Below are 14,180 nucleotides of genomic sequence, written 5' to 3' on the forward strand. Positions count from 1 at the left end.
TCATGGATCCATTCTTTCATCCAATCAGTAATCAGCCACAGTCAAGCCTGTCAGTCTCTCATCCAATCAGAATCTGATTTCTCCCAATCAAAAGAAAGTAGTGAAATATGTTTTCTCCCTACAATGCAGCAACTACTAGATGACCTGACTCAGAATGGGGTCCCTTAAACAGCAGTTCCTATAGGAGATTTTTCATGGGATAGTAATGCTGGAGGGACCTTTAGGGACCTCCTGGGGACAACCAAGACCCCAATCATCAATTTGAAAAGGTAAAAAGCTCAGCATAGGATCCACCCCTTTCATTCCCAGGATCAAAGCTGTGTCTGTGTGAGCCAGAGACACTGGGACCTTCTCTGTCTGTGACACATCCCAGGAAGCTTTCAATCAGCCCAGCTATGGGAAATGCGGCCAAGAGTAATTGATCCCAGCCTGTCCATAAGTCTGGGGGCACAAGGACCAGGGCTCTGCAGCTAGAAAAAGGGCAGGCTGGGGCAGGAAGAGTTATACCTGTCTGAAATCTCTAAGTGTTATCTCTGCCTTCGGTGGCCACGAGGGGATGGCTAGGCCAGGCAGTGGAAGGAAGAAGCAGCAGAACTGACTTCCCAAGCCTGGGGTGGACTATTGGACAATGATAAGCAGTTCCGCATCATTTGGAGGTGGGCCAGAGCCTGACCTCATCGGAACTGCCATGTCTGGGTACTGACTCTGTGTGTGCAGCGCAGGAGGTGGGGTGCACAGTACAGAAAAGCTGTGAGAAATCAGGACTGTTCACTTTCTGACAAAGCCCTCAATGTCTTATATAAGCCAAAACTCCCTGGAAATGCACATGGGTGAAAACTCAGAAACAGCGCCCACTTAACCCAGCACCAGCCCCACTGCAGGACACGTGTGTGGGGCAAAAGCTTAGGCAGAGCAGTCAGACAGGAACTATCAAAGACCAAATGGAACTAGCTCCCAGATTGCCTTCTGCAGCCCCTTTCCTTGGAGGGAAGGGAAACTGAGGCCCAGAGTCGAGAAGGGGTTGTCTAAGGACAAGGAGTCAGGTGGGGACTACAACCCTCTTCTGACTCTTGATGCCAGCTTGTTCCTCTCCACCAGGGGCAGAAACCGTGTTCAGGAGCTTGGAGGTGATGAGTATGGGAAACTGCCAGATTAAGATAACACGGAGAGGGGGGAGGGGGCATGAGGGAACCAGAAAGTATATGCTCTGGCTAAAGGCATTTACATTCCACTTTCAAAGAATTCAAACAAACCTGGGCTGTAAGGGGCTGTGTGGGCTTTCCCCCATGCTCTATAAGCTTTTTGGCCAAACTCTGGAGGAAGGAGAAAACAAAAGAATTTCCACAGGATTATGGTTCCCTACGTCCTGACCCAGGGAAGAGAGAGGGCAGCCCTGGCTTCCAAGCCACCACACATCCATACCCACAGCAGAACCAGAGTCACAAACAGCCCATGGAGACACGCCACATGCTCACACACAGGAACGGAGTCGTCCAGCTCCCCCTTCCCAGGCCAGAATCAGGGAGGAAGGGGGGAGAGCCCAGACCACCAGCCAGGGAGCGCCGAAAAAAGAAAGAAGCAAGACAGATTTGAGGCTGAGTGTATTGAGAACAGGAGAGAAAACAAAGTTAGGGGAAGAGCTCGGCCAGCCTGGCCGCGGGAGCTGCAGGATGGAGGGTGGGCTCTTCCACTGCTGGCCCTCAGGGGTAGAAAGGATCAGGGGTCTGGGGTAGGGGCTTCACTCTGTCCTGGGAGGGGGCTGGTATGAAGAAGCTGAGCTCACTTACGACTCCCCCACGCATGCCCCCCAGTTCCAGGCAGAATGAACTCACTAGGAAGGCACCCCCCTGTTCCCATGGAGACGAGCCCAGAGCTCACGAAAACTGCAGGCTCGGCCCAGCACGGGCACCGCCTCCACCACCCTTCGCCCCGCTGGGGAGCCCAGAAATAGGGCCGGGGAAGAGGGAGTGGGTGGTGCTCGGCCCCCAGCCTTGGGAGGCTTCCATCTGAATTCTGCCTCTTTCGTCTGTATTCTCACACCATCCCCCCCCACCCCGCGCCGCCAACAGAGTCTGGTTTCAGGGCTGGCTCACCTCAAACATGTCAGAGGTGGTGAAGATCTCACCCTGCCTGACTCAGTATCCTCACTGTATGGGGAAACTGAGACTCAAGGATACACATGGAATTAATCTGGTAGAATCCATATCTCTTAAATCCCAGCCTTTTCCTCAAAACCTTAAGGTCTCCCCCTCGGTCCCACCACGAGGCTGTGCTCCTGCCCTGGCTTCCTATGCTTCTACTGTCTCCAGGCTGTCCCAGCCTGGGCTTCTGGTTCCTTCTGGCCTCCTGCAGCGGCTTCCTCCAGCAGTACCCTCCCCGGGACGCCCTCACAGACCTCTCATCTCCAGCCCTTCTACGGCCAACAGCCCATTGCCTCCTCTTTTCCCCAGGGGACTGTCTTATCACTTACAAGCCCTTTCTCCCAAAGCACCAGCCTATTCTCTCAATCCTCACAGACGGTCACAGCCGGAAGGCCACAGACTGGGTAAATAAGAAAACTGAGGCCCAGGAAGGGAAAGTGACTTGGCTGGACTCACACAGCAAAGGGGAGGCTAGGATGGGACCAGACCCTCCCCTCCAGCCTCTCTCCGCGGCGCCCACCACTACGCAGAGATAGTTGCTTTTAGTGGGCCAGATCTCGGTTGAGGTTGAAGCCCGACTAGCCAATGAGTACGCTGCCAGGGGCCGCTCTCACTGCACGCCCACACCTGCACGTCCTTCTCTGGGGGACTTCCTGGGACCTCGCACACCCCAGCACACAGAGGGCCAGCCAGGTGGCACCGGGACCAAGGTCTCATCCCCAGCGCAGAGCCAGGTGTCTGGAGAGGACAGGGAGGCAGGGGAGCAGAGGGTCGGGACGGAAAGCATCAGACAGCAGTGGCAGGCTAAGTCCTCATCCAGCAGAAGAACCCCCAAGAGGAGAAAACGTGGCGGCCAGGACAGAGCTCTCTGAAGCAGCGGAGAGGAAACGGCGTCCAGAAGGCAGAGGTGGAGGAGACAGGCCAGTGCAGGTAAGAAGCCAGCGACAGGCAGAAGGATGCCAGGAGCTAGGGCAGCTGAGGAGGCGGACCCATGGCTGGCTGGCTGCATGGAGGCACTGGCCGGCTGTTTGTTCCGGAAGCCCACAGGAGGGTCCCCTTCTAGGCCATTCCCCAGCAAGACGCTGGCATCCCCACAGCTCACAAAGGCCTGAGGGAGCCCCCAGCCTCACTGCGGCCTGCAGGGGAGCTCCCTCTTCGTTGCCCTCCCCCCGACCCAGTATGGGACGGCGGGTCCCTCAGACATGGAGTCTAATGACCCTTGCGGCAGCTGCAGCCCAGAGAGCAGAGGCGACCTGCCCAGAGTCACAAAGCTAGCTGGTGGCAGCATCGACCTTTGAGCCCCGAGGCCCCATACTCTTGACCCTCAGCTTTCAGCCACATCTGCTCTCCATCCAGCCCTCTGAGAGGGGGTCCTGCCAGGCAGTGGGATCCCTGTGGGGTCCTCTACTTGAAGCAGAAGGAAGGCTTCCACACCTGAGCCTCGATCCCAGCATTCCGGGTGGAGAAGGAGGGCCTGGGGGCCTGCTTGGCGCGGGGAGACCACGCCCTGGAGGGCGACACGGGGGAGATATCACTGCTGTAGGTCGGGCTCACGGCTGTGGGCTGGAGGCCGTCCTGGCCGGGGGAGCTGTAGAGGCCCGGTGAGGAGCGGGAGGCCCGAGGCAGGGCTGGGGACGCCGGGAGGGCCCCCTTGGGGAGGCTGGGCACCAGGTCCAGGGAGCTCGGCTTGGCAGGAGAGGCGGCTCTCGGCGAGGCCTTGACAGGCTCCTTGATGGGCGAGAGGACGAAGAGCGAGGGCCGCAGCTGGTAGGCTGGCTGCTTAGTGGGCTCGGGGCGCAGGACCCCATTCTCGGGCAGGTAGCCGTGGTAGAGGGAGGCGGGCGGGGTCCGAGCTGGGCTCCGGGATGCCACTCGGAAGCCGCCAGGAGCGTTGGTGGAATATTTCCAGGATGAAGGCAGGGACATGGTGGGCGAAGGGCAGCGGGCCAGTTCGGTGTGGCCCGAGGACTCGATGACGTACTTCTCCATCCGGGACTGGCGGCGGGCGTAGAGCTCAGCCCCCTTCCCGGAGGCCTCGGACAGGTTCTGGTTGGGTTTGGGCTTCGGCTTGGCCTGGATGCGCGGGGACTTGAGGCACGAGGCCCACTCCGGGAGGACCTCCTCGGCCGCCGCAGGGCTGGCTCTGTCCCGGGGCGCGGACTCCTGCTGAAAGTTGGAGGCCTCGGCCCCCAGTGCAAAGGGCTCCTCCTCCACGCCTGCCTCCCCCTGGTCCCTCTGCCTCCGCTTCTCATCAGCCGTCTGCACAAGATCCAGCAGGTCCGGGTTCGGGGTCACCTTGGGCTTCTCCACGAAGGTGAACATGGATTTCCGGCTGCCCCTGCGGGCCATTGACTCCTCCAATATGCCTGTCTTGCTGGCAGGAATGGCCTGGCCCTTCAGAGGAGAAGGCTTGGGGTCAGAGCTGGGGTACAGGGCAGAGTAGGAAGGGGGAGACCTAACCCGGGAAGCTGGGGGGGCCGTGGACAAGGTCTCAGCATAGGTTGGGGGTGGGGTGAAGTTCCCCAAAGGGCGTCTCTCCAAGGCGGGGCTTCGCTGTGACACAGACCTCCTTTCCACCATGGGGCTCTGGGACATCATGTGTCTCTGTGGCCGAGGGCTCCTGTCTGCCATGCTGGGGGGCTGGGGAGTCAGGATCTTCTCTCCGAGATGTCGTCTCTCTACCATGGGGCTCCGCTCTATCTGGCTGGTGCTTCCTGAACCCTGGATCCCGAAGGGTCTGGCGGTCCTGTTGACCACTGATGGGGGCTTGGCCAGCGTGAAGTGGACCTCACTGTAGAGCTTGGTGGGAGTGGCCGTGGCTGCCCACACAGACGTCTCTTGTTCTGCTGACGCTGCTGGGGCACTGGGCCGTAAATCGATGAGCAGGGAGCTGGACAGGAAATCTGGGGCCGGGGTCCCGGAGCTGGAGAGGGGAGTTGTTTGTCTGGAGAAGGTGTTGGTGGTGGTAGGTGGCACTGACACCTTATCAATCAGGAGCATGCTAGGTCTCACCTCCACAGCCGGCTCTGGCGGCTGCCCGCCGGAACACAGGGTACCGGGTTTGGAATCGGACACTGTGCCATTGGGAGGGAGCTGAGCCTCCGAGGGCTGTGGGCTGCTTGAGAGCGGCGGGCTCTGTGGGGTGACAGGGCCCGGCGGGTTCTGGTTGATGTCTGCAGCCGGCAGGCTGTGGTTGCTGTTCGAGGTCGGCGTGATGAGGGTGCCACTGAGTGAGGACAGGTTCTGGTTGACGTCTGCAGCCGGGCTGTGGACCTCCGCCGTCGGCGGGCTTGCTGGGCTCTGCTGGGCTTCTCGGTTCTGGGACAGGTGCAGCCCATTGGCCGTCAGCAGGGCGGCATTCTCCTTCAAATAAACCACCAGCGGTACCTCCTCCTCCTCGCTGGCCACCTTCTCCAGGTGCCGCAGCAAATTGGCCTTCTCCGAGCATCCCTCCATGCTATGAACAGGGACCCCTACGTCGGGGATCTGGCTGCTGGTGTTCCTTGGAGGGCCTGGTTCAGGCAGTGAGGTGGGACTCAAGCTGAGCCCTGAGGCATAGCCTGCGGGGCTGGCAGGGGGCGCTTGGAGGGACTCCTGGCTGGGCTTCTGTCCCCTCCGGCTGTGGTTCTCCAAGGTGAACTCGTTCACCCTCTGCCGGCGCCTGTTGAAGAGCTGGACGCCGCGGGAGTTGGAGCTGGGAGGGGTGGTGAGCTGGGCTGCGATCTGCTGGCTGCGGGCCTTGGCCTCTTTCAGATCTCTCTCAGTGAGGCTAGTGCTCAGGCCCAATGCTGCAGAGAGAGACAGAGGTCCAGTTAGCAAATGGGAATGCGAGCCACTGGGGTACAGAGACAGACAGATGGCCACCGTGTCCCTCCTACTGATGATCTTTTCCTCTGGAATCTGATCTTTCCTCGCTGTTTTCTGGAATCCCCTCTCCTCATGATGATCCCTGCCCCAATAATCATGGCCCAACTCAAACACTAACACCTGTGTAAAACCTCCCCTGGTTACCCCTTCAGCATGACCTGGCCCCTCATTTGGCTTCCCCCTGAAAGCTGTTGATACTGCACTTTATCAGACTCAGCAAGAACACATCACCCTCGCAGTAGAGGCCCACTCCATCCCTGACTCATCCCCTACCACCCTTTGCTCATTAGGCTCTTTCAATTCCTTGAAAATGTCAAGTTTGCTCCTGCCCCAGGACCTTTCTTTGCACTTGCTCTTTTCTCTGCTTGGAATGATCTTTTCCCAGGTGGCATTCTATGTTGGTTTCTTCTTGCCACACAGGATTTGCTTGAATGTTCCCTCTCTGGAGGATTCTTGCTCTATAATCAGTCCTCTCCCCTCCTATCCCATCTCTTTATTTTCTTCAAGGCATTCACCATCATTTGGAATCACTGTTTCCTTGTTTATCGTCAGACACATTACCTAGAATATAAGCTCTAACAGGGCAATGACCTTGTTTGACCTGGTCATCGTTTGGTCCCCTGCCCTTAGAATACTGCCTGGCATAAAGGGGGCCCTTAGTAGGCATTACCAAATGCATGAATGAACCCCCAGAACATTTTCTATGTGTCTGTCTTAGGGTCCTTTTCACTTTCAAACTCATAGTATAATCATTTGCAAACACTAACAGTAATACATTCCCTTTTTAGAGTAGGGAATGCATTCACATGGTCTAAAAATTCAAAAATTTAAAAAACCAAAAAGCCTTCAGTAAAAAATGTCCCTCCACCCCTGAGCACTCCCACCACAAATCAGTAACAACTGTGACCAGTTCCTTCTTACAGAGTTTCTTCTTTTATTTAAATAGTTGTTTTAGAATTCTCATATTTTAATATCATGAGAGTAGGGTATTTGGCTAATTTCAGCAGCAACTATACTAGAACACTGCATTACTTGATTTTGTCCACACAAGAACACTGGAAGACAAACGTTACCTGCCCTTGTTTTACAGAAGCAGAAAATGAGGTCCCGATGCTTTGTAAGTAACTCCATGGTCACATGGCAAAGAGCAGCAAGGCTAGGCTCAAAACCAGTTCTTACTGGGTTCACAACCCATGCTCGAGTTGCCCATTTGTCCCAATAGGTCCCTTTGGGATATACAGCAGGCAGAGTCAGTGGTTGGGGACGGGCTCAGTCTAGGGCTGTGGAGTCTGGGGCCTGAGGTTGGTGATCAGGCTATCAGGCTGGGGTCAGACCCCTGTTAATCTGTAAGCTCACTGCAGGCAACCACTTCTCTCTATATCCCCAGTGCCCAGCTGGCACACCGTTGGTGCTCAATTTATGCTTATGGAACAATGAATGAACAAAAGGACCAGTGGACAGATGGACGAGATAGCCTGTGGCCATGGTCAACAGCTCCGTCAGTGGCTGGGAAAACTCCTCCCTCTGTCATCCTCCCTCTCCCCCTCCTTATTGTGGGAAGCTAATTAGTTCTTGAGGAATCTGACCCTGCCCTCCCTCCTACCATGCCCTCATTAGCACTGGCCATGACATGCTGAATGGGTCTCCAGGGACAGTCTTTCTAGGCATCCTGCCAGCGAGGCTCAGAATTCATGGGCTCCCAGAGCTGGAAGGGCACTTACAGAGGAGCTATTTGACCACTACCCCCATTACATAGATGAGAAAACTGAGGCCCAGAGCATCACACTAGGGTCACAGGGAGGCCCACACAGAAGAGAGGCTCTCTGGTCCCTACCTCCTTCTCCCCTCCTCCCATCAGGATCTGGCTCCCCACCCACACATACCTGTGCCCACCTGTCCAGAAAAGCCTACCCTGTGCACCCCGACACCTGCTCCCTCCTGGTAGGACTCCTCTCCTGCCTGGGTTGCCCCATCTCTAAAAGATGAAGGATTTGCGGGTTTGGCCAGGCTGTCGCCCGGGGGTGGGGTCTTGAGTGGGGGCACACAGGCCACACAGGAGGGCCCTGAGCGGTTGCTGGGTTCAAGCAGTGTTCACCTCCTCTGCTCTGCCGAGAAACCAGGACTCCTGGCCCGAATCCGGGCTCCGCCGTTTGCTACTTGTGCGACCTTGGCAAGTCCCCACACCTCTCAGAGCCAGTTTCCTTAACTGAGGAGCAGTGATAAAAGCTCTGACGTTAGGGTTGCAAGGCTGCAATGAGTTCATGAATGCCAGCAGTACTCATTGTCATCAAGCCCCGGGGGACAGGGCAGAGGGTGCATGCTACCCCCGGAGAAGCTGCTCTGTGGTGACCATACTCTACTCCCTGGAAGGGGTCAGAAATTTTTCTGGCAAAGGAGGTTCTTCCCTAAGATCAGGATCCTGAGAAGGGATGTGACTCTCTTAAGGTCACACCTGCAGGGGATTTCAGCATTATGGAGAGGCAGGGATTACTGCCCCAAACTACGGAGCCTCAGGGTCTTGGGAATGGCCACCACTGGGTCTAACTACCCTCATAATTCCTGTGTCCCTAAGACCACACCCCTGAGTTACAAGCCTCTGTTTACACACTCCACTGACGGGGAGCTCACTACCCTAAAGAGCTGCCTTCTACTAATGCGTACACCTTTGCTATAAAGTCACTCTTTATGTGAACTCCCAACCTCTACTGCCACATAGATGAAAAGCTTTTTCTTTCCAACCTGAGAGCCCTGTATGACACAATTCCCCTCCCCATGGGGCATGGTCAGGATACACATCCGTCGTCATCCCACTAGTGTTTCCTATGACACAACTACTAACATTGATTATACATATTATCTTATTTAATTCACACAACAATGCTATGAAGCATTAACTATTATTATCCACTTTGTAGTAATGAGAAAACCAAGGCTTGGAGAGGTAAAGTGAGTTGCCTGAGGTCACAGAGCCAGAAAGTAGCGGAGCTGGCTCACCTCGGCTCTGTGTGACTCCGGAGAGCACCAAGCCTTCTGGCTAACTCGTTCCCACAGCCTGAGGCTCCTAGAAAGTGCTTCAGGGTTTGAATAATCCAGACCTCCTAATATCCCCGCACTTGCCTGTTTTTCTCCTTGCTTCTCTGCTTCCATCCTGTCCCCAGACTTGTTCTAAAGGCCATGGGTTTCGAAAATGCTCAAAATGTCAGAGCATGAAGGGCCCTTGGGGGCTAAGCAGGCCTGGGAGGCTGAGAGAGGGAAAGGGTGGCAGAGTAGGCCTCGGGCCAGGACCCTGTCTGCTGACCCCCAGCTGGGCTTGGAACTCCGCCCAGTCCCACTGCTGCTGTTCTGGGACAAGAGGAGGGCAGCAGAAAAGGCCAAGGGGTGAGAGAGCCCTGCCTCCAAGAGAGCTCCCGCCCCCCCCCCCAGCCTGCGGTGACTCCACGAAAAGGAATCCGGCAGGAGGCTTGGGCAAGACCCTGCCAGCGATCCAGCCGATTTCTGCCACCCTGCACAAAGCTGAGAGAAGTGGGGCTGGGCTAGCCACAGGCACCCCAGAGTCCCACACTTCAGGGCACCAGGGGAGGGGGGTCCCTAAGTCCCCCAGAGCAGGAACTGGTGTTCCTGGCCGTGCCCCAGCCAGCCAGGACCTAGATGGGGCTCCCCAAAGCCGGAGAAGCAGGAGGCGACCAAGGACCATGGGGGGATATGTATCTCGACTGAGCCCCCCATTTGCACAGCTGCGGCCTGTGCCTGTGTCAGCCACGACGCCCCCCTCTTCTCAGGACGGGGTGCTGGCCCTTGAAAGACCCATTCTGGACAGTGGATCAGGAGTTCTGAAGACAGGCCTTCGGGAGAGGAAGGGGTGAGGGCAGACACAAGGAAGAGCTGCCCAGGGTAAGGACACCTGGGTAACTCCCTAAGTACACAGGGTAAGGACACTTAGGTAACTCCCTAAGTGTAGGGGAGACAAGAAGCCCCAAGGACAGTTGTCAGAATGAGGACCACTGGCCATCATGCAGCCCCTGCCACTGACCAGGGGCCGCGCTGCATACTTTACACCCATCCTCCTTCTCAATTCTTGCCCCAAACTCGAGAGGCCAGCCCTCTCATTCTCCCGAGTTGGCAGATGAACCTGCAGCTCAGAAAGACCTATCCAAGTCCATACAACTTGAAGTAGCTGAGCTGACTTTCAAAATTCTAAGTCTGGTTGCTGAGTCTCATTCCTTAACCGTTCTGCCTTCTAGACCCAGACTTTGGAGGGAAGGACACCAAGAGAGGCTCCAGAGCACTTGGACAAGGCTCTGCAGGACGGCCTGTTTCTCCGCCTCACGGTCCGTGTCCCCAGCAGTGCCCTCTCCCCTCTCAGCTGCCTAGAACAAGCCATGCTCTCTCCCTTTTTTCTCACAGGAGAAGAGCTGATAGAACTCATTCTTACTAAGGTAGAAATGACTGCTAGGAAATGAGAGACCAGTAGAATGGAGAGAGCATAGTATCAGGAAGCAGGAGACCTGAGTTCCAGTTGTGCTTAGGCAGAGATAAGCCCTTTCTCCGAGCCTGATCACCCCTGTAGGCAGTTGCCTGGTCTGCTGACCATCAGGCCTGTCTGGACAGAGGATCTGAAGGAAGGAGGTGGGGCAGGGGAAGGGAGGCCAGAGCAGAAGGTCAGGACAGGGAGAGAATTCAAGGAAATGCTTCTTCACACGACTACAGTCAATGGGAGTACCCAGGCCCCAAAGAGGGTGGAGTGGGACAGGGAGCCAGAGGAGGGAATGGAGACTGGCTGGAGGCAGCCCATTGTGGTCGCCTGGGAGTCTTGGCAATGGGACAGGTGAGCAGGCTGGGTAAACCGCCCCCCTGCCGGGGTCAGGAAGGAACCAATGGCTGGCCGCTACACAACCTCTGGCTTAGCTAGGGGCAGGAAGATGAACTGGGCCTGAGTAATGGCCTGGCCGCCTTGCCAGCCTCTACCCCATCTTCTCCCGGCCGCAGGAGGAAATGACACAGCCTCTGTTCCCTAGGGAGTGCTCCAACCATGCCAGAGTCCCAGGGAGTGCAACCTGACTGAATCTCAGCAGGCTGCCTTCCTCTCAGGAGGAGAGTAATTCATACTAAGGTGAGGAGGACTGCCAGGCATGGGAGATGCATAAGAACAGAAACAGGGAGCCCCAGACCTAGCTCCAGCCTTGCCACTAACAGGCTGGCAGAAGTCATCCATACCTCTTTTCTTGATGCCCAGAGGGGAGCTGAGACCAGAGAGGGAGGCCAGAGGCCCTAAGTCACACACCCCAAACCACAAAGGCACTGCCATGTGCTCCTCTTACTCACTCCAGCTGGGTCCTCCCTGCAGCCCAGCTTCCCCCTGGATGCTGAGCCGGCCTCGGTTCTCAAAGCCTCCGGGAAAGGCAGCCAATTGCCCCGCTGACAAAGAGAGGAAAATCCCACTTCGAAGGCAGTGCAGGAGCTGGATGTGACTTCTCTCCTCCACAGATGACTCAGCCCAGCTCTTTATCAGGAAAACCGATTTTGCAACAGCTTTTTAAATGGCCTCTCCGCCCCCCCAGTCTCTCCTCCGCCAATCTACCCGCCCCGTGATGCCAGATTCATCTTCCTCTGCCTGGCCTCGCTCATTTCTCTCTCCTGCCTCCCCAGGATGTGGAGGATCAAACAGCAAGTCCTCATCACGGCATTCAGGGCCCCTGCCACCAGAGCCTGCCTGAGGGCTTACTAACCTGCTCTCTGTGCCCTCCCAGCGGCCACAGAGAACCCAAGGGCTCCCATGCGCCCCCTGGCAGTTCCCGCTTCCCCTGTGTGGTCTGCACCTGATCAGGGGTCCCAAAGTCTTCCCTTCTGTATTCTCCCCTGTCCCCCACATCTTCCACGTGTGCTCGCAGAATAACAATAAAGTCAATGAAGACAACAATAGCCATCATGCGAGGAGCACCAGCCGCTGCTAAGCAAAGGGGTGAGCCTGTATTTTCTCAATGAAACCTCACACCAACTCATAGGGGAGGCTTCCCGACCTGTGTTGTGGAAAAAGAGACCCACAGAATTAGAGAGCTCACCCCGGGTCCCACAGCCAGCAAGGGGGCAGGCAGAGCAGAGTTGGAGCTGGGAGTCTGGTGCCAACCAAGCCTGGGCCCCCTTGTTCTGAAGAGCTCATTTTCCCCATCCCCCATCCAGGCTCAGCCCAGCTGCTGCTGCTTCCAGGAAGCCCTCATGGATCCATCCAGACTCCTGAGATCAGTGCTCCACCCCTAGCTCAAGCAGGCCCCAGGGCCTCAGAGCAGGCTGAGAAAGTTTAGGAGCCAAGGCCTGAGGGGAAGCAGGCCTAGCCCAACTCCTGGCATCTGTAGCTGGAAGTGGGTTGGGATCAGGCAGGAAAAATGGGTGGGTTGGGGGGAAACTAAGAAGAAGGTTGTCAGGTAGGTATGGGCCTTAGCTGGCAGCAATCCCTTTAGGCCACAAGCATTGCTCATTGCTGGGCCTCTGCTATAGGGTCCTTTTCTGCCAAGGACCAGGAGCCACCACCCCTCTCCTATCTGCTCTACTGGCCTAAACACCAATCTACAATTACATTTTCAGGGACTTGAATATGGTGACCTAGAGAGAGGCAGGCTTAGCCCCAGGTGCACAGCAAACTGGAAAGGACTGGTTCACAGAGATCCAAGCTCAGACTCGGGCCCCCAGTTCCTACTTGAGCCCAGGTAAGCCAGGCCTGCCCAGCCAAGTCCTCTCCTGTTGCACCAGCCTCCATCACCCCAGCCCTGGGAGCCTCCAGAATACGCAAAGAACTGCCACACCCTGCCCTTCCAGACAGAATGTTTCATCCAGGAGACAAAAGGCAGTGAGCCAGTCTGGGGAGAGATGACTTCCCCCAAACTGCCTCTGCCAGGGGTGTGGTGGGCCTAGTCCATCTCTGGGTCTTCAGCACCCAGCCCAGGGCCTGGCACATTGGGCCCTCCACAAAGATGCAGCCCTTTCTCTTGGCCTGTAGCATCCTGGGGCCAGAGTAGGTCTTCATCCTTTCTCAATGCCCCCACACTCAGCAGAGGCTGGCACTCATTCAGGTGTGGAGGAAATTAATGACTGAAGGATGAGCCCTCCCCAAATCCAAATCCACCTTCACAGTTTGCCCCACCAATGGGAGCCAATTTCTAGAAACCTCTAGATCTCAGATTCATCTAGATTCTAGATCAGAGCTCTAGAGGGTAGTTCCTGGAAGAAATGGGGAGAAGGAAGGAGAGAGGGAGCAACATGTCTATGGGAGGAGAGGGAGACGAAACTTTAAATCACAGGGTTTGACCTAAGAGGCAGAATATTCCATTAAGCACTGAGAGAATTAATTAGGAAGAAGGAATCCCAGAAGGCTTCCTGGAGGAGGAGGCATATGTATATGCTCTAGGTCTTGAAAGATGGCACTGTGGAGGCTTTCCAAGCAATAGTGCCAGCCCAGCGGAAGCTGGAAGGCTCAAGGCAATCCCCACCCCACTCCCCTCCACCACCCCTACCCCAAATCAAGACCAGCTGGAGAGGAAGGCACCTTTGAGAGGAACACAGCCCAACGCTGGGCTTGCCCGTAGTCTGAGAGTGAATGGGGTATTCCAGGGGGAGTTCCACCGAAGCTGTGTACATTACATGGCACATTCCCCCAGGGGACCAGTGGCACCGTGGTACCTGGGCCTCCAGGTGGGTTACACAACTGCCCACCGTCCAGGCTGCAGATTCAGCCTGACCCTGCTCTGCGTCCGCCTCGGCCTCCTCAGCCATCTGTCTGGGCCGCTTCCCTCTTCCAGAAGAGGCTGCTGCAGCGAAAGTGAAGGCCAGCACCCTGTGGTAAATTCCCCACATTCCTTCCTCACAGAAAAATAAATAGCCCGGGAGAAAGAACGCAGGAGGAATGATAATGACGGCTTGGCCCGGGCTTAGAGGAGTCCTGGCAGCAGGGTAAGGAGCTCAAGGAGCCTGAGCGCCTGGAGGAGCCCAGGGCCACAGTGGACCCGGTGCCTGTCCCCTGGAGGCTGCCAGGCCCCAGGCTCCTGGAGGCTCCCTAGGCCATGCCAAATCTCTGAGGTCTCAAGCTTGCTCACATCTGCCCAAGAAGGCTCTGGGAATCCCTTGGTCAGGGCAGGTGACTGTGGAGGGCAAACTTGTCGGGGCGGGACACACTAGACTTTT

General features: G+C 56.5%; 1 protein-coding gene across 4 annotated transcripts in view; it reads right to left on the minus strand.

The window, feature by feature from the left end:
• The window catches only part of SYNPO (synaptopodin), a 53,864-nt gene that overhangs the window by 4,462 nt on the left and 35,222 nt on the right, over nt 1-14,180 (minus strand). For 2 of the 4 annotated variants that reach the window (XM_082726196.1, XM_082726198.1), the window contains one exon: nt 3,576-5,929. In XM_082726196.1, coding sequence (XP_082582322.1) covers nt 3,576-5,929 — 2,354 coding nt within the window. Of the gene's footprint in view, nt 1-3,575; nt 5,930-11,222; nt 11,511-14,180 lie in introns of those variants that run through there. The other 2 variants (XM_082726199.1, XM_082726197.1) reach the window with 2 other exon arrangements.

This window comes from Mustela nivalis (genome assembly GCF_964662115.1).
Source record: "Mustela nivalis genome assembly, chromosome: 3".
In the NCBI taxonomy this organism is placed as follows: domain Eukaryota; kingdom Metazoa; phylum Chordata; class Mammalia; order Carnivora; family Mustelidae; genus Mustela; species Mustela nivalis.